We start from the raw sequence: 23,736 nt of genomic DNA, 5'->3' as shown, positions 1-23,736 counted from the left end.
TTAACATTCAAGTTTATTATAAAGAAATATAACAGAGAGAAAAGGTAAAAAATTGGGAAATTTTACGGCGCACTAAAGTTAAATTTAAATAGCTTACCATTAGATGGGACTTTTTTATCATAATATTTAAGACCACGTGTTTTCTTTTTACGCGTAGCAAATTTGAGACTTTTAAGCTTTTCGCGCTATAGCACCAATCTCGTCTCCAAGGCTTTTTTTTCTTTTTTGATATGCGTTCTGACGCAGCCCTACCCACATATTAGAATGCAAAAAAGAAGTCCTCGAAACAAGATTGCTGTAGCGAAAAATGCAGTCGAATGAAAACGAGCTTGAACATAGTAATTCTATATTTCTGTAAACTTTCTTTGAATCCATTGACTGTTCTTCACAAACATTTTTGGAGCGATTCCCGAGTCATACTGCCTTTTTAAAATGGCGAATATAAAATATAAAAAAAAGGGTAATATATAAAATATATAAAAATACATAAGATTTGCTAATTTTAACGCAATTCATGACAAAAAATAATTTGATAAATTTAATTTTAAACGATTAAAAAATTTAAACAAAAAAAAAACACTAAGAGAGCTTCAAGGTTCACTTTCCAGTACAAAACTCGTTCACAGATATGCTTGAAAATAATCGTGAAATAATCTCAACGTACACTTTCCAGTACAAAACTCGTTCACAGATATGGTTGAAAATAATCGTGAAATAATCTCAACGTACACTTTCCAGTACAAAACTCGTTCACAGATATGTTTGAAAATAATCGTGAAATAATCTCAAGGTTCACTTTCCAGTACAAAACTCGTTCACAGATATGTTTGAAAATAATCGTGAAATAATCTCAACGTACACTTTCCAGTACAAAACTCGTTCACAGATATGCTTGAAAATAATCGTGAAATAATCTCAACGTACACTTTCCAGTACAAAACTCGTTCACAGATATGCTTGAAAATAATCGTGAAATAATCTCAAGGCTCACTTTCCAGTACAAAACTCGTTCACAGATATGTTTGAAAATAATCGTGAAATAATCTCAAGGTTCACTTTCCAGTACAAAACTCGTTCACAGATATGTTTGAAAATAATCGTGAAATAATCTCAAGGTTCACTTTCCAGTACAAAACTCGTTTACAGATATGTTTGAAAATAATCGTGAAATAATCTCAAGGTTCACTTTCCAGTACAAAACTCGTTCACAGATATGTTTGAAAATAATCGTGAAATAATCTCAAGGTTTACTTTCCAGTACAAAACTCGTTAACAGATATGTTTGAAAATAATCGTGAAATAATCTCAAGGTTCACTTTCCAGTACAAAACTCGTTCACAGATATGTTTGAAAATAATCGTGATATAATCTCAAGGTTCACTTTCCAGTACAAAACTCGTTCACAGATATGTTTGAAAATAATCGTGAAATAATCTCAAGGTTCACTTTCCAGTACAAAATTTGTTCACAGATATGTTTGAAAATAATCGTGAAATAATCTCAAGGTTCACTTTCCAATACAAAACTCGTTTACAGATATGTTTGAAAATTATCGTGAAATAATCTCAAGGTTCACTTTCCAGTACAAAACTCGTTCACAGATATGTTTGAAAATAATCGTGAAATAATCTCAAGGTTCACTTTCCAGTACAAAACTCGTTCACAGATATGTTTGAAAATAATCGTGAAATAATCTCAACGTACACTTTCCAGTACAAAACTCGTTCACAGATATGCTTGAAAAAAAATCGTGAAATAATCTCAACGTACACTTTCCAGTACAAAACTCGTTCACAGATATGTTTGAAAATAATCGTGAATAATTGAATTAATCAAAACTAGAATCCTCTTCATCTTCATCGTCTGTTGAATCACTTGTATATTTCTTCATTTTATTCAAAGCATTCATCAACATGTTTGCAGTGACATCACTCAATCGATTGTCAGATGTGTTCGGTGTTGTTTTCTTTAATTTCGTTCTGGCATTTATTATACTCGACAAGTCTAATGTTGTGTTTTGCTGTTTTGGTGAAAGAGCTAAATTTTCACGCTTTGGAGGAATCGGAAAAACGGATTCTTTTTTGTTGGTTTGATTTTTGGACTGGTGTTCTGTGAGTGAAGGGGGCGGTGGTAGTAGTGGAGGCACAGGCGGTGGGGGTAACAAAGGCGGAGGCGGGGGTGGTATCGTTGGGGTTGGTATCGATGGGGGCGGCAACGGTGATAATAATGGCGTATCTGATTCGTCGGCTACAAGTTTTAGAGACGACTTTCTCTTGTTATTGACCTTTTCATCGGAATTTCTTGTGGTTGCTTTTATTTTCTGTTTATTAACTTCGGCATCGGACATAAACCTTAATGACATATTTGAGCCAGGTAAAACAACACTGGGGCCACCAGGTCGAAAAGGAACCTTGGTCATTAGATTACGTGTTCTTCTAATAGGAAGAGCGTAACGTGCAGGCACCCGGACCGGTTCGTCAGGATTTTTCTAAAAAGGAAATTGATCTACAACTCAACTGGAGATTTGTACTTTACATCCAGAGAGTAATGTAAAAGATTTTTTAGGTTAAATTTTCTAGACAGCGAAATATTCTCTCATACTAAAAAATAATACGCGTAATTTTAGAAGCAATTTGGTACTGATATTTGGTGCTGAAGTCGCTAAAAAATGCCTTAATATTGATAAAAAAATTTAACAGTTGTTTAGTAAAAATCAAACAATATGGAACATTATTATCCTTTTTCAAAACACGTGATAGTTATTCAGCAAATAACTATTTGATTTAATCGCAGGAAAGAAAAAGAAGTGATCTATGAATGCGTATAAAAGATTATCTTCATCTTAAGGAGAGTGGCCTGCTTTACCTTACATTTACTGGAAGAAATTTAGCCTCAAACAAATTGTTGCTTATGTCAGATATTACTTACAGATTTTCGTGCTTATAAACTGATCAAAAATAATGTAGTTAACTTGTGACAACATTTTTAAATACCATAAGGACAACCTTTTCGTCAGTATTGAATATACTTACAGTCCGATACGCCTTCAACCTCTGAATTGTTTTCCTCCTCTCAGCCTGAAGAAATTCTTTTTTTATCTCCATCGCTGCTTTACTTTCTCGTCTTTTCTTTAAATGAAAAAAAAGTTTAGTTAAAGCAAATTTATGTTGACACCCGTCAACAAGTGAACAACAAAAGTGTAACAGTGAATAAACAAAAACAAACAAACAAACAAACTCAAACGCACTTACTAAGTGTACAGCATGATGTTTCTTGTAAAGTTCCTCTGCTTCTTTTCTTACGTTAATTTTTTCCTTCCATACACCAGTAAATTTTCTCTAAAATAAATGAAGCATAGCCCAGTTAAAGCAAAAACGACTTATATATTGCATAAGCTAGAAATTTTTACTTTTTTCGCAACACGATTTGTTAAAACCAGTTTTCATTTAAAACATAATATTTAAATTGAAGACTGTACGTCATACATATATACATCTAGTTTAACTTGAGCAACAAAAATAAAAAACCTGCTTATTGCGTAGCCAAGCTCTCTTTCTAAACACACGATTTAACATTGTAGTTAATTCTTGTTTTCTCTTCCATTCCATATCATTCAGAGGTATATTTCTTTTATCACTGTCTGGTTCATCAACATTGCTTTCAATCTCCTCCTGAGATGATGAAATAGTATATGCGATGCTTTGTGTTGGAAGTGCAGCCACAAATTGATTGATAATATCAGATTCTTCTAAATATTTATTTTGAACTTCATGTTCTTCAACACAGTCGTGAAAATTCTCCTCATCGTCATCATCATCGTCATAATCTTTTTTTTTCTCTTTATCATATTGCTCTTTATGGTATTGCTTTACGTCGTCCTTTTCAATTTCATCTATCCGATTTACTGGCTCAATCTCACACTCTTTCTTTACATCATCATTTAAATCACTCTGAGGAAGACCATTATGATATGTGGTAATATCTGGATGATCTTGTAGAAATTCCAATAACTGCATACGATATAAACTTTCCTCTTCACTCAAAATTTTCATTTGCAAATCAAATATATTCATCTGGGCTTTATAAAATTTTCTTTCCAGTGCCTGAAGCTCTTTCTCCAAATGTTCTCCATCACAGAGCTGGCATACTTCAGTTTTCGCATTTTCACGCTTAATAATTAATTTTTTCTTCCTTAATTGAAGGAGTTGGAGATTAAGCTGGTAAAGTTCGATTTTTTTCTTCGACAACCTTCTTGCACCTGTTTTAGAAATACGAAGAGATTTTAAAGATTGAAGTGACAGGAATAACTTAAAGGGTGCTTCACTATTTTTTACCGAACGTAAATTTACCAAAATGAATCAATCGATGATAGGTTTTTTTTAATTTTTTGATTCTTTAAAAAACTGTAGACTATAAACCTTACAAAAGTTTCAACAGACACAATTTAAATGATTAATGTATAACTAAAATATAGCACCATGTAAACACTCTTAGCTTTATATAAACACTATGTTTTTTGTGACAGCATAAGGGGTTTCCTTTAATTTTGTTTAAGAATAAATAAAAATGGTACCAGCTGATTGTTGAAATTCCACTCCATATTTCACGTTATCTTCCACCATCATGTCGCATGAACGAGTAAGATTAGCCATACACTTTTCAAAGTAGTTTAACTGTAAGTCATTTAAACAGATTTCGTTGTCCTTTAATTCATTTTGCCATTTCAGACAAGATTGTGATATTTTCAATTTTTCATCTTCATCACATTGTTCCTGTAACTTCTTTTGTGCATTTCTGTATTTTTCTCTTGCAACTTCTCTGCAAAAGTAACACATTTATTAACTTAAAAGACTATTTAGATTTTTTTCTTTTTTGTTACTTCGTTTTGGTTACTTCATTAAACTTAATGTCTTCGAACAGAAATTTTAAATCACAAAATGAATTTGTTAGTATAAGAAAACATTGAAGATTACGCGGAGATGGTGTAGTGGTAGCACATTTAGCTTGTATTCATAAGGTTTCGAGATTAAGTCCCCACTCTGGCGCACTTTAAATGAAGTGTTGTCAGCCAATTTGGTGCCATCTACTACTTGCTAACCAGATTGCATGGTAGGCAAGCAAGTTAGAGCAATGCTATACGGATCTCTGGCAGAAATTAACATAGTTACAGTCGGAGGGGAGGAAGAGCCAATCGTTACGATGGAATCCCAAAGGACGTTAAAACTTCCCGTGACTTGCTTACTTTAATTACTAAGATATGTATAATAACAAAATGTATTTACCTAAGTTCAATAAATGGTTGTCTTTCAAAATTGTACAGAGTAGCTTCAGCAAGATCAATTTTCATTTGAGCTTCATCTTCCAGTGCGTAGATGCTTAACGTATCAAGAAGGTTGATTGATGTTGGACGAAGAATATGTACTTCATCTTTTTGGAAAAACAAAACAAATTATAATAATAGTTTTTCAAAATATCAGAGCTATGTTTTATTTTACAAGACTACGAAATTGGCAAAACTAAACATTCCAATGGAACACAGCCAATCTGCTCACTTTATTTACTCGCTAACAACTAACAGTTACAGAAGAAACATAAAAATTGTAGTAAAGTATATTTTTTGTTGTGTTATGGAGCATGTCGCAAAAGCAAAAAGTTGAAAACTATGTTTTAATTTTTGGTCCACTAATTGTGAGATAGAAACTGCAACATTACTAAATTGGCAAATCTAAGCATTCAGAACATCCAAAGCACACTGAAACACCCATGCTATGTTCCCTTTCTGATTTGTGTCAGAAGCATAACCTACCTAGCAATTCCTTTGCAGAATGCAGCTCTTCCAAAAGGGCTGCTCTGTTTAATTCATTTAAATCTTCTAAATGATCTTCATCAGATGGAACTTCAAAGTATTGTTCTAAAAAGTATTTTTCCCCAAGTTTACTTTTTATGTTCTTCAAATACTCTGTTAAATTAGATTCGAAATTTTCTGGAACAACAGATGACAGTAAATAACCCCAAAAACCTGAAATAAAGAACAAAGAACAATGCTAACAAACAATGCTGTAAAATTTCAAAAGGTATGAAATGTTTTTCATAAACATTACTTTTAGGTAGAATACGAAGAAAAAAAATGACATTCTATTTGTAAACACCATACCTTTTTGTTGTAATGGCATCTCAGGTAACATAACATTGAACTCTGGTATTAAATTCTCAAGCAATCGGTGTGTACCTATGAGTGCTTCTACTGTGTATAATACACTGTGTTTCCATTTTAGTGAATCATTCCCTTGGTGAGTGTTGCTGTTATTGTTTTCATTGTCAGTTTCTCTTACTTTGTAATGAATGTTTATAAAATGTTTATCATCATTCCATGTTACTTCTATGTCATCACTTGATGAGATATTCTTATTTGCAGAGAATATGGAAAAATCTCGGATTGCAACCCAATCATCACTTATTAAGGGACTTTCATTCATATTTCTAAAAATTGCAAACAGATTGTAAAGTTTATAAATACATTTTAATTCTTATTAAAAAACACACACAAGTGGTTTTAAAGCTTACCTCCTGTGAAAAAATAAGTTGACTTTATATGGCAGAGCCTGAAAAGTTGTCTACAAATCTTTTTATTTTTTCATTTCAATTGGTTCTTAACATCTTTGACTTGAAAGTTTTGATAATTATGCTAATTAATGCTAATTAATTCATGACATCATTGATTAGAAAAAGCAAGGTGATGTTTTAAGGGTTTATCAAGGTATGTGGTGATGTAAATATGTTTTCACCTATCCAGTTTGATATTTTAAACATTTTTTAAATGAATATTAATACTTAGTACCCTGATTATCATTCATACTAACAATTGTTTCTGAGCATCTAATCAATGATTTCATAATTTCTCATAATTAGCTAAACTGTTAAGACTTTCATCTTGGAAATCAAAAGAGATTTTTCAAAAAGATTAAAAGATTCCTAGACAACTTTTTAAGCTCTGTCATATGAAATCAATTTATTTTTTTAATTTGTTATTTAATTTGTTAATTTCGTTACGTTTTAGTCTGAAAATATTAGGTATGAGTATAGAATTTTGAATTCAATATATACCTTAACAAGAATGCTGATAAGCTGCTAAATATTGGATATATAAAGACAAGTTCACAATTTCATTTGAAGTCATCTGATAATGTCCCACTCTTTACGGTGTATGTGGTTATCTGCAGAAGTTTCTTCTTCTCAAAGAGAAAATAAGAACTGTGACAAATGGCTGAAGGAATTAGTACCTCAGTTTACCGTAGTCTGCATGGTAGAAGTGCCATGAAGGGAGTTTTCATTATTACTTCATCTCTGCACTTTCCCCTCCCCCCCTACTTGATTATGTAATATGTGAACACTCCCTTATGTGCAACGAAGTGTAGTGGAAGTAATTTTGTCAAAGCAAAGCAAAACAAAAACAGTCTCAAACAGATTATATTTCTTTACCTGTCTGTTCGCAGGTCAAATTCTTGGAAATTATCTCTTTCACAAGGATTTTTTTCTACTAGAACTTAGCTTGTCTTCTTCATCGCTCAAACCTCGCAATAAATTTAAATCATTTTTCAAATAAATAATTTTGCCGTGTGATGTCACATATAAACAGAATATTTACGAACCAAGTTGGCTTTTGTTTGATAATGGCATCGACCGTTAAAGGAATTATTGGTTTTGAGGGACAAAATTTGCACACAGAAAAATGAAAAATTTAAATATTTTTATGCCATCTTGTTTTTGTGACACGTAGTAAGAATGTTTTAAGTAAAAAAAAATAAAAAAAATATGCAAGTTTTTTTCATTAGTTCTTCTTTAAAAAAAACCTACCCCTTTGCATGTGGGAGACAGATACAACTCATGTGTATATATATACTAGATGTATTTACAGCGACACTACAATTAACCAACTGGTGGCCTTGTGGTAGAGTGTTCGCCCTCAGTGCGCAAGGTCTTAGGTTCAAACCCTGACTGAGTCATGCCAGAGACTATAAAAGTGTGAATCGATCCTTTCTGCTTAACGTTCAGCAAGAGAATAGGATTGATATCTTAGGCGGTTGTCTATTTAAGGGGTTGTTGTGCTTGCACACCTTCCGTAGCTTAAATGGGAGCTTTAAATGCAATAGGACCCTCTTCACAGGATCCTCATTGATAACAGTTCCTATATAAACTGAAGAGGCTATCCTGGGTAAATAATAGTAATAATAATAATAATCACAAAATGGCATATGTCTGATTTCGTATGAATAAAATTTTTATGCAAGGGGTATTATAGCTATAGATAGAACCAAATCAAACTTATTGTCCAGTTACACAAATTGCCAATCAAAGATTCTATTTCTGATTTTTCCTGCCATTCAAGGCATATATACCATATTTGCGCGAACCCACATTTAGCAGTTTCTTTGACTGAAATATAGCTAGCTACATATGTGGGCAGCCAACAGTAAACTGAGGTATAAATAAACTATTCTTGCAGTCAGATTCGCGTCATAATACTGGTAGAACCAATCACAGGCCAGTATTCATATTAAGCACCCATTATGAAATGATAGACAAATGCCGTAATTATGTTTTTGTGGTGAAACCTTCATAAAAAATACTGAATTTTTCAAGGAATTCTTCTTTTTTTTTAGTCAAATTTTTAATATGTTTCAGATATTGCTTAATCTTTTTGCGACATTTTAACACCGTTTTGTTTGTAAATTCTGTTTAATTACGATTTCTACCATGAAGGTTTGACCGTGAAAAGTCCACTTGTATCCTCATTGGAGAGTAACGAAGGTGATCATTCGTACCTCAAGAATCTCTCTGCCTACAAACTCCTAATAATTATGAATGTAATAAATGTTAATGGTACTTTCAACCCAATGTACTTGTAAGACTAACTTTGGTGAGTAATGCACACAAATAAGGGGCTTTGTGTTTAAAACTAAGCACTGGAGGCTGCTGCAAGTGAAATGTTAGCTAGCTCTCTAGGTAGTTAGTTAGCTAGTTATCTTTCGCTAACTTCGTAAAAAATAATGCACTGAAAAAGATTTGTGATATAGATCAAGTCATTTAAAATTTCGTTAAGAATAGATCATGTATATGCTGGTTAAATTACCTTAAAAACTTCGTTTCTTACCTTGCTTTCTTGCTTGTTAAATTCTTAAATTTGTCGTGTGGAGAAATCTTTCGCCCAAAATCGAAAGCGTTACAATTTGCTGATATCAGCAAAACAAACATTATGTCATGTCATGCGCAATAAGGGGGGGGGGCGGTGTTGTTGGACCTTCTGCTGGTTTTTTTAAATTAAATCGACACGCACATATGCCATAGAATTGTAATTTATATTCCTCAAATTAATAATGCGCAAAACAGTGCCCCCTGGAAAAGTAGAGCACCTGGTTAAAAAGGTCTCTTACTTTGAAGAAAAATCTTCTCTTCTCAGCGAAGTCTTTTATCATGCGAAACATTAAAAGAGATCGAAAAAAACCTTTTCCATAAATTCTTATTTTCTGCGCTTAATTTTTTCCTTTTATTTCTAACGCATGCTCACTTCAAGACTCTGCAATTTATATTCCTACCATTTTTTAACGCGTGAAAATAATTATTTTTTGACACGCGAAAATAGTAGACAATTTTTCTTGCAATCACATTGGGAAATGCTTTCATGTAGCTTGGTATAGAAGAACGTAAAACAAAGACGAGACAACTTCTGAAAGTTTATAATGATAAGAAATTACTAGTTGTTTTGGCTTTCACAATTGCACGGCAGCCAAAAGATGCAGATGCTAGGTGAAGTTCGGTAATTTTGAGCCATTCCTTCGCACAAAGGCATCGTAAGGACTTTAAAGGCATATTATACGAGCTAAAAGAGATCAATGAACATTGGATTAAAGCCTCAACAATGTTTTCGTGGCGTGAAAAAATCAGCAAGTTTACAGAAAGCGAAACAAAATATTTCTATTATGGTAAAAGGCGAAGAAATGCTGTTTCCGATATTAAAAATAAGGTTTTCACACATCAGTTCTGTGTCCTCGTGTTTCTTAAGTGTCAAAAACAGTCCGATTTTTGCTTTTAGATCTTTCACAACGTGACAAATGTATTATGTAAAATAACTGCAGATGAATTTCATAGTTTTGTCTTTTACTTTAAACAAAAGGTGTTATATTTTCTTAAAGGAAATTCGTTTATCGTTTGCTGGGCAAGGTGTTTCAGAGGATACTTAAAATGTATTTTCTTGAGCAGGTTTTTTTCCTTCTGTGCTACATGAAAACCAGGAAAACATCTTCCAAAGGAACTTATGTAGAGAAACGAATATTTTTTCGTGAAATTAAAACCAATTTGCATTCACTGATGAAGTAGTATTAATTATTGTTTAATCAAAGTTTCTTGTAAGTTTTTGTGCCCGGAACAATGAAACGTTTTCTGATATTTTGAGCCTATTTTTTATAACTGGAACCGTAGATTATTATTAACATAGCAAAATAACTTTTAAGAACTGATATAAAATTTAATCCTTAAAAAACAGCACTAATTGACCTTTTAAGCCTTTAATTTTTGACATTTTACTATTTCCTGAGAAATGAAAAAAAAAAAAAAAATACTGTATATTCCTGATTTTTTCCTGCCCATTTGCAATATATTCAGTCTGAAATTTACGCAACCATTTCTATGACGACTTTCGAAAGTCATATTTTTCTTCTGGGGGTTATCAGTGCAAAACAAATAAACAAACAAACGAACAAAAAACAAATTTGGCTGAATGTTTTTATTTGACACAGTGATCAGAGTAAAACTAATGAAAAGATTTACAGATTTAATTTGTATGATGAGCAGACACATATCCGAATAATCACTCCCATCGATTCTTTTTAGGTAACACCTTTTCCCTTTCGATATGAAAAAGACAAGTGCATGCTCAAAATACATTTAAGAAGACTATCAAAGTAATAAAATATAAGTGTTCAAGTTTTATCTGCATCATTTTTAACTTCGACTCCAGGTATTTTGCTTACAGAGAAGCAAAAAAGTGGAATCCAAGTTGTATATCTGCGTATATTTTGCAGCCGTTTTTATCTCCAAACATGTGAAAATATGGAATCATTTTGAAAATCAGTTTTCAGTGAAATAAAATGAAAAAAATCACAGCCACGATCTGTGAAGAGAATAATAACAAAAATAAATAAATAAAAGATTATAGTGTAAAACAAGTGCCTATCAATGCAACTTTATGCTCTCCCATGTAGCGGAATTTACACCAATATGGACATTAGTATTGGTTATATATATAATAAAACCTCCAGGAAGAAGAGCACAAAGATGCATAAAGTGATCTATAAAATCTCTTCTTTTTTCTTATTTTATAATACTCGGTATAAAATTTTAAACCCTTTGATAGAACGCGACACAGACACGATGCACACACATACGACACAACAAACACACTCGTGATAACCACACATACGATCGGGGAAGTGTGAACAAGCACAATAGGCTCGATAACATTAACAAAAACAAAGCAAACCTATCGATAAAAACTTAATACGTCTTTAAGACTAGTTGCTATACCTTTCAAACTTGTACACAAAACCAGAACACAACAAAAACAACTACGAAAAAAGGTGAAAGTTTATATATATATATATGTCTTAATAGTGAAAAACATAAAAGCTAACAAGTGCTGTTTGTGTTTCAGAAAATAAATTATTAAGTAACAAAAAAGGGGAGTAGAGAGAAAGCACAACTGTTCTTCACACACACTATGTAGTATATTGATAATGCTTTCCATCTATTCCTCTCTTGAAATATTTTTGATAGGAAAAATCATTCTGTATTATACACAAGTACATAAATAATCTCTTCATTTTTAAACAAATATAGCTTATTTTTAATAAGATAAGGTCTTATTTTAGCATACCTTAATTACTTCACAATTACAATAAAACGACTTCTCAGGTTCTTTCGTGGACTACATTGGATAGATCATATAGGGTAAGTGAATCGTAGCTTTTTAGTATTTCAAGTATATGTTCTTAAATACGATAATTCTTAAGGTTTTCGTCGCCGCCTGACTAAACTTTCAAACAGAGTACTGTACCTTGATATCTTAAAAAACGCAAACAACAAATAACAGAAAGATAATATATAATATATATAATATATATGAATCTTCACTAAAGGTGATAATGCTTAGAAATATATCTTGTCATGAAAAATAAAGACGAGAATCTATCTATATTTACCAACATAAAATGCGTTAACAACATAAAAAAGAGTGACCAGCACAACTAATAAATAAATAAAACGATTTTTATTTAAAATAGACAAGTGATTCATAATCGCAGATGAGTTTATGCGTACAAAAGCTCTGCTGTCTAGTATGACATAAAAATGTTTTTCAAAAAAATATAACAGGATGGCCAGCATTTATTTTCTAACTTCTCAATGACTAAAATGAATACTTTTAAAACACTTTTCAATTTGTACTTAGGTACTTCTATAGTTTTATGCAACAAAATTTCGACTTTTAAAAAATTTAATAAAAAAAATTTCCCTGATCTTTTGCCCTATTTTGACATTCCATGACTTTTCTAGGTTTTTCAGTCTTTCTAGATGGCTGGCCACCATGTAGATCAAGCATCACCAGAAAAAGGACTAAATATGCATCAGTTTAAAGTAGCATTCGTTTGTAAATACACTCACTTAAATACAATTCAGTCGAGCGCTGATGCAAGATAGCGTTCTATCTTGAGGTAATGAACGCTCTTATTTATAATTAAACCCAACATGATGAAATACGGTAAAATATCTAGACAGCAAGCTTTTGAGCTTCAACATTCACAAACGTAAAAATATATTTCTTCCCAAAGTGAACGACAATTAAGTAAGAAGACGAAGACCGACAATCAGATACTTTCCCCACAAACATGCAGAACATTAACAAAACAACAATATACTTGCTATTCAACAAAGGTGCACATGTAAAAGAACATACTTGATTCATAATGACCGAAAGCGACCAATTCAACGTTATCACAAAAAGTGCTGGTTAAAGGTAACCTTCACAGGGTGGCTAGAGCAATCAAAAACCAGATCAAAAGACAATCACTTACAATTTGTAAGCTGGATGTGGGTGGATGAATAAAATCAAGGCCAAAGTACATTTGTTTTTAGGATTACTTGCTAAATTGGGTTTTCGTAAATACTTCTGGACACAATCAGTTTCTAAAAAATCTTATTTGCACTGCGCCCTGGGCTACCCTGCAACAACAAAAGTAGACTATCACCATCACACATTTTCTTCACTACCATCTTAAAAATATCATCTATATCAAAAAAATTTTTGCTTGTGAAGCTAACCTACCTAACAAATACTCATTCTTTTTTGTGTAAAAATTAGATCACATATAACAATTATGACATGGTACAACACATATAAAAAAGAACAAACAACAATTTTGAACATATTGTTCTACACTTTTGATCTTCATCTGCTGAACGTTTGCACAGAAGGTACTGCTTGCGGTGTACTAGCAGGATTATATGGCATCCCATGACCACCCATAGCCCCATAGCCTGGCGATGAGGATCCGTAGCTAGATAATTCACTGTGATATGCAACCGAAGATGGTGTGGGAGCTCCAGGTAATCCACCATAGCTGCTTGATAATTGATCTCCAGATGGCATGTATTGGGGTGCACGATAAGCTGTATAATCTGTAATTGTAAATTAATCTGTGTTATCAAACGTACCAGCACATAATACTTTGAAGGAAGAAATGTTCAGGATTTGACCTTAATTGCGAAAGTTAGGCCCTGTGAAATTTTTGGAAAAAGCTTAATCACACAAGTTTATTCCCTCTAAATATATTAAAATGGGCTATTTTGTGAATTTATTCACCCGCACTAAGGTTTTGTGTAATGGTTGTTAGAGCTTCTTGACAATAAAATAATCAATAACTATGTCTATCGAAAAAGTTAATTCTTTTTTAGCGAAAAATTTGAAACATTTACGAAAAATAATTTTGCTAATTTTCGTGTTTTTTTTTTTCGAATCGTGAATGTATCATCCTTTAAAGCATACACATAAGCTTAATGTGCTTAAGAATGTTATTAGTTTCTTCTTTTCTTCCTTTAAACCTATGCCAGTAACAATCAAGTGAATAATGAACATGCAAACTTTTACCAATCTGAAAACACCTCACGTTACATAACCAGTAATGAAAACTCTGTGTGCTGTTTATGCGTTTGATGGGTTTCATTGTAAACTCTGTAAAATCTGACATCAGTAGATAATAATGAATCTGGCTTAAAAAAATTATCATATTTTCTTACTTTTTATTCGAGGATATTGTGGGCTGATAGAAAGATCTAAACAAAAAACAAAATGGATAAAAAATAAAGTAGGCCTGAAAATTCTAGGAATACTATTCATCGTTAACCTTTTCACAGCTTATTAAAACGATAAAATTTAATCTGTGCAAATTTGTTTTGTACTAACATGCAGCCATGTGATGCAAAATATAACCACGCCTTGGCTAGTTACAGAGTACCTAATATTATTAGTAAAGTTGTTCTTCTTTGTTATACTTATGGATTGATAAGCACTCTCAGCTTACCTAAAATTGGATTATTATTCATTACATAGAACTTATGTGGTGTGATACACACAATCTTTTATTTCCATAAGTATAAATATCTTTTGAAAATAATATGGAAGCCAAAATATATTGCTCATTGGACATTGTCATATCGAGAAAAGAGTTTTGAATAAATAGTGATGCCAAAACAGACCTATAATGCACATGAATATAGAATTCTTTAATAAGCGAACACATAAGAACTAAATATGAAGGTTGAAGGTAGCTTTAAAAGGACAATATGAGATGTTTTACCATTCATTGCAGGATATAATGGAGTCATATACGGATATTCATCAAGTCGTTGTCCACTAGTTGCGGCTGCACTGACATTCCCATATCCGGCAGATCCAATTGATGCTGCAAAACAACAAAGCTAGTCATAACAATGAAAGAACATACTTTCTTACGAAATTTATTCCAAGTTGGCAAAAAATTGCCAACGTGAAATGTCTTTGGTCTGCTTAACACATGTCAGAACTTTATTTTGTTTTGTCATTGTATACCCCCATACACAGAAAATGCTTACTTACGGAGAGAAAAGAGAGGAAAACTTTTGCAATCTAGCTTAAAAAAACAACTCTGCAAAAAATTGTTGACTTGTTGAAATGTCGGGATTTGCCTTGGTAATTTTTTAAAAAAACACATGAATTAAGAAGAAAGGTTTTAACATTTGCAGATTTAAATCATCATTGATCACAGAAAAACCAACTTTAGTTTGGTCCAATTCCCTCTTTTTACTAGAATATCAAGTTTAAAGGGAACTTAAGGTATAAAATGATGCTGGACTTTTATTATAAAGCTTAAAAAGTCGGTCTCTATGATCTATCTATCTCTATACTATAATTCCAACATCATTTTATACCTCAAGTTCCCTTTAAGCAAGTCAGTTTTTTTATTTGACTTTGTTCAAGTGGATTTTCTAGTGCCAGGAAGTTATTGAGATTACTTTATTGAAACAGTACCTTTATTCAGATAATACACATTCTTTACACTTGAAATTTGTTATTCCCATTATGTGTTTTAGCACATTATTAGTAAAAAACAGTGGTAGAGAATTTTTCTTAAAAAGATGTTGGAACTGTCTAAATAGAGGAAAAGGAAGAGATTTCTAAAGAAGGGCAAGATGGCTTAAAAGGGCAAGATAGATTTAAAGGGAAATGGGAGACAGCGATTCCCTAATGATCTTGCGGTAAATTATGAAGATTGCAAAAAACTCATGCTGATCTTAACCCAATCTTTAAAAGGTTCTGTGAAATCGTAAGCATACCAGCCGATCCCGTGCTTCCACTTGGTGATGGTTCATATGGCGGTTCATAAAAACCATGTGGACTCATTCCATGGTTGACACCTAAAAAATTGTTTTACATGGTCTTTATTATTGCCACTCTTATTTCTATGCTGTGTGATAAAGAGTATGCATACATTATGATCATAACTTTCTTGAGTTTGTGAAAATATAAAAAAAGGGAATAAAAAGTTGGTTTTCATTTCAAAATTTGAAAAGCCCTTCTTTAACATTTTCAAACATAAAGACCACTCACCTAGATAACTTTGATGGTACGCTTGATAATAATTTGGTCGCTGTCCTATTTGCAGAAATGGTGAAGGTGAACCTATTTGATACAAATATCAAAGTTAAGTATCAACTTTTTATACTAAAAACAATATAAAATGTTCAAGGTGATACTTACTGCGCATATGGCCGTCATCACTGTCTTTGTCAAACTGATTTTTATTTGGAACTTGTACAGTTTTTACTTCAACCTGAAAAAAATGTTCACAAAATGAATTAGAAACAAAAAAGACTGGTTAATTTTTGATTAAAAAAATAAACACAGTGTTCCATTATTATAAATTATTCCAATCATTATTCCAAACATTATTGTAAAACCATTTTACACCATATTACTACTTTGCTTAATGACATAAAGAACATCTACTAATGTATTATTTAATATGTCAGGTCACCAGCCCTTAAATTTAGATAACATTTAACATTGTTGATGTAAAAACTAATCTGTTTTGACAACAATCATTGGATTGCTGGCATGTAATACATCACAAGTTATCAACATGGGCAAGTGATAACTTTTACACACACAAAGATATACCAGGTTCTAAGAAATAAGTTAATAGCTGAAATATTAATTGCTTCCCCTTTCCAACAAAGTTTGATCTTACAATTGCTAGGCTTGAAAAATTATTTTAAACAATGGTATGAATGTCTTTCAGAGAAAAATAAAATAAAGATAAAAAACAATTTTCTAAGAACAAAATATTATTTTAAGTAATGATTTTCATCCCTTAATAATAAAAATTTAATTTAATTCTGGCGATGGAGAAGAAATACTTTTTGCAATAGAGAAATATTTGAGTGTTGCTAATTTTGATAGTTTACTTTCAAAATAATGAAGTAATGCAATGTTTAAGTCTGACTGCATTAGATAATTTTCTAGCAGAACTAGAGAGTGATTAGAAAAAAGATGTATGATAGATAGAATAAAAAATAAAAATACCATTTTTCCATTAATCCGATGGAAGCGTTCCTTAGTAGCATTTATAACACAATCAGCATTTTCAAAAAGTACAAATGAGAAACCTGTATAAGAAATAAAAGTAAAAAGTCATCTAAATATGTTGATAACTGTTCAAAGTTAGATTCATTCTTAATGGTTAGAAGCCTGTTAAAAATGATATAAGTCTCCTGAAAACAAAAAGCTTTTATTTAAAAAAAAATAAAAAAGACACTTTTTACAAGCTATCAATCTAAAAACAGCTTACCGCGTGCTCTTTGAGTGTTTTGATCTTTAGGTATTTTTACCTCAAGGACCTAAAATAAGTATTTCAATTGTAATTTCTTTTAAAAAAAAACAATTTTCAGATCTAACTTATATAGCCATACCTTCCCAAATTCTTGAAAATATTGTTCTAAATCTGATTCAGTGGTACCTTGTGCCACACCCCCTACAAACACTTTGCAATCAGGATTGCGATCAGCTCGATTTGAAGTTATACCCTACAACATATGAAAAATGAAGACAGTAGGGATTTCTTTTTAAACAGTTTTAAGGTGAATATTTCTGTTTATCTGCAAAATACATCTAGTAAAAAATATTGATTTGAAAATATATAAAGTCAACGTGAAATGTACCATAGCTCGAAGTATTGTGCCTTGATTAGGTCCCTTAGGAACAGCTCTCTTGGCATCAACCTAAAACAAATAAAAATTCAAATATAATGTTAACCGACGATAACTTTCAGGGTTATTTTGCTTCTTTCTTGTTGCTGGTATGTTACTTAAGTCTAAAATAACCTAAAATTTAAATAAATGAATTTCTTTAATGTTTATTCAAGCACTTACAATTTTTCCATTTATAGAATGTTTCAAGTGTCCCAGGACTTTATTTACTGTTATTGCTTCTAAGAAGGTGACAAATCCAAAACCCCTAAAAGAGATACAAAAATATACACTGTGCAGTACAATTAGTATGAATATATACAAATTGTTCCTTTATGTTTAAGGTCTGCATTTTTTTTAATTCTTAAATTATTCTCAAATTGACTGTTTGCAACGTTTTCAGTATTTCTTATAGTATTTGCAAAAACTTTTTTTCCTCATTTTGTAGTATTTTTAACAAAATCATTGTCAATATCTCTAATATAAGGTAAAAGTTATTTGCATGTACATTTCACATGATCATTATCAATTATATCTTTAGAATCCTAACAAATGCTTGGGCAGAAAAAGTATTTTAACAAGAATAAAATATATTTGGTTTGAAAATCATGAAATAAACGATTTGTTGGTTATCATTTTTTTTTACCATTTAAATCCATTCTTTTGCAGAATGAATTGCAATCAAAAGCCTTATTTCAGATATGTAACAAAGCCAGTATACTTCACAAGGGTTACATCAAAAACCCGCATTTCAACATGTACATTTTTTATATAACAATAAGGCATGTTAAATGCTATTAAAAAACCTACCTGGATCTTCCTGTAATGTTATCTACCATAATAATGCAGTCTGACACTTCTCCAAACTGAGAAAAATAGTCAGTAAGGGTTTCTAAAAATAGACATTTAATAATTTTATGAAAAAACAAGCATGCAGGTTTGAGGCATTGCATGAAATTTGATAGTAAGAACTAATTTTATTACAGTAGGAAAAACAAAAATAGTACAAACAATATAGTCCCGAGGGTGACAAGACTAAAAACAAAAAACCATATCATAACCAAATTATTATTATGTCCAGGAGGAGAGTATCCCTTTTAAAGTCAGTAACACTTAAAGGCAGAGTAAAAAAGCATTTAACAGAAAATTATATCATGTACTTTTTTTAGAAAATTGAAACAGGCTCCCAGACTTCCAGGCTTTGCCTGAAGTGAAACTTTCATAAAAGGCAAGCTGAGTTTGAGGCTGACCTTTATAATAAAACTAACCTTTTGTTGCATCAGCAGGGATTCCTCCAACAAATATTTTACTAAAAAAAATATTTGTGATGAAAAAATTGTTTAGACAGATGTTTTATGTATAAAAGACTACTACAGTACTGGAAAAATGTTGCTTAGCACCGCGCTTCGCGTATCGCAATGGTATTCTCGTTCCGCGATTGTCTCGAGAGGGCTTCGCGATGCATTTGTCTCGATATCATTCTCGAGTTTCTCTTACATCGCATTTTAAAAGTTTAAGAGCAAAGAACGGCAATAAAAGAAGTTTTTAGATCGCATTTTAAAAGTTTAAGAACGAAAAGCGGCGATAGAAATCCTTTTTTAGGTCGCGTTTTAAAATTAATTAATGCGCTAGAATTACTTTAATAAACGAAAGTTAAAAATTTTCTTATATTATACACTTATTTAAAATAAAAAAATAAAATAAAGCAGAGACGTGTTTAAAATTAAAAAAAATTTCTTTTTATTGTTAGTAAAAAAACTCTCTCTTTACTCCCATTATCACCTACCATGGAGACACATCGAGATGGATTTTGTCACAATACTAGATTCTCGATAGATCATGACAATTTATCTTGTTTCTTATTATTATAAACGCGGTACATCGCGTATCGAGGGAGTCCACTCATGTTGTGCGCTCGATATGTTAAACAACCAGTTGTAAATGATAGACATTAAAAAATGTATGTGTAATTTTTTTTCAAGTTAAGGGCTGTTTTAAAACTGGCTACAAAATGACTAAAATCTTATATCAGAAATAACTTTGACCTAATGACATTTATCTAACTTCATAAAACAAATTAAGGTAAAAGTTAGGTTATAAGAGGCTTGTGACATAAGCAGTAAAGTGCATGTGCAAAGAGTTTGAAAGATAGAAAGAGTTAATATGAGCTAACAAGCAAGCTAAGTATTTGTTGCATTGGAGATATCATCTATAGGTAAGGCGACTCCAATTTAATTAGTTGTTCTACGGGCGAAGTCAATAGGAGCTTACGGTAGGTCGGTCGGCAAAATAAAAATAATTTTATTGAGAATGTATGGTCAGAGCAACAAAAAAATAAATAAATAATAACAACGGAGGAGGGTGTTACAACAACCATTTTCTTCATGTATTTTTGAATAACACACGCAGTTTATATTTTTTAGTTGCGAAGAAAAATCAATAAATATTTGTCTCACTAAAAAATATGTAACTAGTTCTCAAGGTGAAAAGATGAAAATACTTGCATGCTCAAAAACTTGTTTTTACAAATTACGCAGCAAGAATTTTTTATGTGTTGTTTTGAAAGTTGTACAGAATATACTTGTATTGTTTTGAAAGTCTTACAGCAGGTTATACTTGGGCTGTTTCGAAACTTATACAGAAAGTTATTCTTCTTCTACTTAAAATAATAAAACAAATAATTTTCGTGTTTTTGGCGCAGTTTTATTGGAAAGTCTAAAATTAAATGCAAATTCTTTTTCAGACTATGGTTGTTTGGTTGAGAATATTTAAAGTCTTTTGCAGCAGTAAAATAATTTTTTTTAAAATTTATATCGGAGGAGGGTGTTACGACAAGCGTATTCTATCTTCATCATCATCATCATCATCATCATCATCATTCTTGGCTTAACGTCCGTTTTCCATGCTAGCATGGGTTGGACGGGGTATATTAATGACCCTCTTCCAATCTGATCTAGACTGTGTTAGATCTAAACTCAACTTCTTCTGTATCAAGTCTGTCCTTTTAACCTCCTGCCAAGTTTTTCTCGGTCTGCCCCTGAGCTTTGCCCAAGGAACTATCAAGTCTCTACACTTATTTACCCAATTATCCACCTCCATTCTTTCCAAGTGCCCCAGCCAATTTAATCTTCTTATCTAGATAAAATCTTTAATTCTACGGAGACTTAGCCTGCTTCTTAGCTCATCTGAACTCTTTCTGTCTCTCAGACTGACGTTACACATCCACCTAACCATTCTCATATCATTCCTTTCTAAACGGTAAAGATCTTCCTGCTTCACTGCCCATGTCTCACTACCGTACAACAGAACACTTCTTACACAGGCCTCATACAACCTACCTTTTACCTCAATTGACAAGACTCTCCTAGTCAACAAAGGAAGTAACTCTCTGAACTTTTTCCAAGCAGAACCTATTCTGCAAGTAACACTTCTTCCAACACCCCCTTCACTGCCCAACATATCACCTAAGTAACAGAAGTTCTCAACTATCTCTAACGAGCCACTGTTGTACATCATTAAAGCTGGAAATACTTCATTCTCTATAATCTCACCTTTGCAATGCTTGCATACAAACTGAATGTCAGCTCTTAACCTTCCACTAATACTACTACACTTCTTATGTACCCAATGCTTGCAAGTCTGACAAAAAATTGAGTTACTACCAACCCCTTTCCTGCAAACTCCACAAGGCCACTTTCCAACTACAAGGTCACACTTGGCTGCAATGCTACTAATTATGACTTTAGACTTTGCTGTGTTTACCTTTAGCCCTTTCTTTTCTAGTCTTTTCTTCCACTTCTCAAACTTTTCAACTAATTCTTCCATCGACTCTGCTATGAGAACCAAATCATCTGCATACAATAACTCCCATGGACAACCTGTTCTCCATCGACAGAGCTTCTATGACTAGAATAAACAACAAAGGACTAAGTACAGAACCCTGATGTACACCAACATTTATACTGAATTCATCACTAAGTGAATCATTAATCCTGACACGACTTCTAGCATTGCTGTACATAGACTGTACCATCGTAACTAGCCACTCATCCACACCTAATTTTTTCATAGCCCACCAAATAACTTTACGTGGCACTCTATCAAAAGCTTTCTCTTAATCTACAAAGGCAAAATAGAGATTCTTTCTCTTTCCTAAATATTTTTCCTGAAGTTGTCTGAGTAAAAATATTGCATCTGTAGTGCCACGCCCTGGAACAAAACTAAATTGCATCTTATCTATATCAATTCTTTCTCTAAGTAACTTATCAATCACTCTTTCAATAACTTTCATTACTTGATCAACCAACTTCAAACCTCTATAGTTACCCCTTTCTAATGCATCACCCTTGCCCTTGAAACAATTCACACTCGACTGCCACTCACTCGGAATAGCACCATCCTTTATAATCTGGTTAGCAAGACTTACGTAATAAGCTTAACTCCAATATATTCAGATGCTTTTACCATCTCTGCAACAATACCTGATACTCCTGCAGCCTTGCCAATCTTCAATTTCCTAATAGCCTCCACTACCCATTCTGTCTTGTTTTAATTATTCTTCCTAAACGGTATCGACTGTATTCCGTTTAGCTAGTGTAATTTTAAACATATATATTAATCATAACGAAGGAGGGTGTTCAGACAATAATCTGTCCTGTTTTTTGCTTGTATTATAACTATTTTAGCGAAAGTAGCTAATTTTTGTTATAAATCACATAAAAATTTAAAAACTTCTGTTTAACCACGCAATTATTTTTGTGAATAAAAAATTAGCGCATTGCGCATTTTAGTTTTATTGCAACAAATTACAATGAACAAAGAATCATCTTCCAGTGGCCTTAACAACAGTGGTCCTAAGTAAAGTAACATAATTGATTCACCTTGTTGACATTCAACCAACAAAAAATAACATTGATTATCTTCTATGCTCATTACATTTTCACGAGATGGGATGAGAATTGGTTTTTTTTACTTTTTTTTTCTTTAAAACTGTTTTGCTTTATATTATTATTTTTTTACCTTCTCCCTTGGACAAACATGAACAGTAAATACACTCATAGCAGATTAGAATCAAACATCAACACTGTTTACTGGATTGGGAGAACTTCGTTTTAAAACGTTCTGACCTCGTAAATGAGAGACAAAATCTGCTTAAAATACTGTAATATGCCTTTTTGTGTCTGTGTAATCATAGCTGTCCTTTTTCGTGCTTGTTACAATAGTTGTAATAAATTCAAAGTTTAGGAGGCAGAGTACAGAGTTGTAACCATTTTCAATGTTATAATTATCCTAAAAAATTGTTTTCAAATAACCTAAAAGCCCATACGTTGGATTACGTGTAAAATAGGATGCAACAAATATAGCTAGCTAGTAACCTGCTGGGAACACCTTATAATAAATAATCTTTAAAAGGAAGTTTAAATCTTACCCTGCATCGTCTGAAAGTTGAGTTGGGAACTGCCCACCAATGGGGTAGTAAGTTATTGGAAAGCCTGGTATCATGTTTGGTTTTCTTTGTCATAACATGTCATGAATTTAAGTTTAGTAGTGTTCTTCGGCTTCCTTCTTCATGACACTGTGCCTGGATTTATCTCCAAAAAATTGGAATAATTAGCAAAATCCCGTTCTAATACCAGTTGGATCGCATACTTTGAAATCTAGTTTAGTAAAGCGAACTTTATTATGTGTAAAAAGCCCATACATAAAGCAAATTTGTTGTTAAATTGCATTTAAATTTCACAAATTAGAAGTGACAAGAATCAAGTTGGGTAATATAGTCAGGAATTACCTACTTACTTTATGTGGAATAAAATCACACATTATGTCATTTTAAGCCAACTTGGTTAGTTTTCTTTAGTGCCGGTAGGGAATGCCCTTGAAATTAATCACAGCAAAAGAAATATT

General features: G+C 32.2%; 2 protein-coding genes across 4 annotated transcripts; both read right to left on the bottom strand.

Moving 5' to 3' along the window:
- Window positions 1-329: 329 nt before the first annotated feature.
- Window positions 330-9,269, bottom strand: LOC130630781 (junction-mediating and -regulatory protein-like). Of its 3 annotated transcripts, XM_057444347.1 has the most exons (10): window positions 9,152-9,201; window positions 7,105-7,229; window positions 6,155-6,480; window positions 5,807-6,019; window positions 5,283-5,427; window positions 4,574-4,818; window positions 3,528-4,258; window positions 3,252-3,338; window positions 3,033-3,128; window positions 330-2,488 (listed from the first exon to the last, which is right to left on the bottom strand). In XM_057444347.1, exons 3-10 carry the CDS (start codon window positions 6,474-6,476, stop codon window positions 1,829-1,831), a joined length of 2,499 nt encoding a protein of 832 aa, XP_057300330.1. In that variant the 5' UTR covers window positions 6,477-6,480; window positions 7,105-7,229; window positions 9,152-9,201; the 3' UTR covers window positions 330-1,828. The 3 variants fall into 3 exon arrangements, with proteins under 3 accessions (XP_057300330.1, XP_057300329.1, XP_057300331.1); XM_057444346.1 differs by lacking the exon at window positions 7,105-7,229 and having other exon boundaries at window positions 9,152-9,269; XM_057444348.1 differs by lacking the exon at window positions 7,105-7,229 and having other exon boundaries at window positions 5,807-5,911; window positions 9,152-9,269.
- Window positions 9,270-10,765: 1,496 nt separating this feature from the next.
- LOC130630928 (heterogeneous nuclear ribonucleoprotein A/B-like) lies at window positions 10,766-23,442 on the bottom strand. The gene is made up of 14 exons (XM_057444358.1): window positions 23,261-23,442; window positions 19,101-19,141; window positions 18,643-18,724; window positions 18,016-18,100; window positions 17,806-17,865; window positions 17,557-17,670; window positions 17,436-17,484; window positions 17,171-17,253; window positions 16,346-16,418; window positions 16,196-16,267; window positions 15,922-16,002; window positions 14,907-15,011; window positions 14,347-14,382; window positions 10,766-13,728 (listed from the first exon to the last, which is right to left on the bottom strand). Exons 1-14 carry the CDS (start codon window positions 23,332-23,334, stop codon window positions 13,499-13,501), a joined length of 1,185 nt encoding a protein of 394 aa, XP_057300341.1. The 5' UTR covers window positions 23,335-23,442; the 3' UTR covers window positions 10,766-13,498.
- Between the last annotated feature and the right edge of the window lie 294 nt (window positions 23,443-23,736).

This window comes from Hydractinia symbiolongicarpus, chromosome 1 (assembly GCF_029227915.1).
Source record: "Hydractinia symbiolongicarpus strain clone_291-10 chromosome 1, HSymV2.1, whole genome shotgun sequence".
Classification (NCBI taxonomy): Eukaryota; Metazoa; Cnidaria; class Hydrozoa; order Anthoathecata; family Hydractiniidae; genus Hydractinia; species Hydractinia symbiolongicarpus.
Note: the sequence above shows the minus strand (reverse complement) of the source record. Positions and strands in the feature narration are given on the sequence as shown.

Coding starts and splice junctions, on each gene's coding strand:
- LOC130630781 (XM_057444346.1), bottom strand. CDS start 9,252: ATGTTTGTTTTGCTGATATCAGCAAATTGTAACGCTTTCGATTTTGGG. Junction 6,020..6,154: donor GATGCCATTACAACAAAAAG/GTATGGTGTTTA, acceptor TCTTTATTTCAG/GTTTTTGGGGTTATTTACTG. Junction 3,339..3,527: donor CTTGGCTACGCAATAAGCAG/GTTTTTTATTTT, acceptor CATTTATTTTAG/AGAAAATTTACTGGTGTATG.
- LOC130630928 (XM_057444358.1), bottom strand. CDS start 23,334: ATGATACCAGGCTTTCCAATAACTTACTACCCCATTGGTGGGCAGTTC. Junction 17,866..18,015: donor ATTCTATAAATGGAAAAATT/GTAAGTGCTTGA, acceptor TATTTGTTTTAG/GTTGATGCCAAGAGAGCTGT. Junction 17,254..17,435: donor AAACACTCAAAGAGCACGCG/GTAAGCTGTTTT, acceptor TTTCTTATACAG/GTTTCTCATTTGTACTTTTT.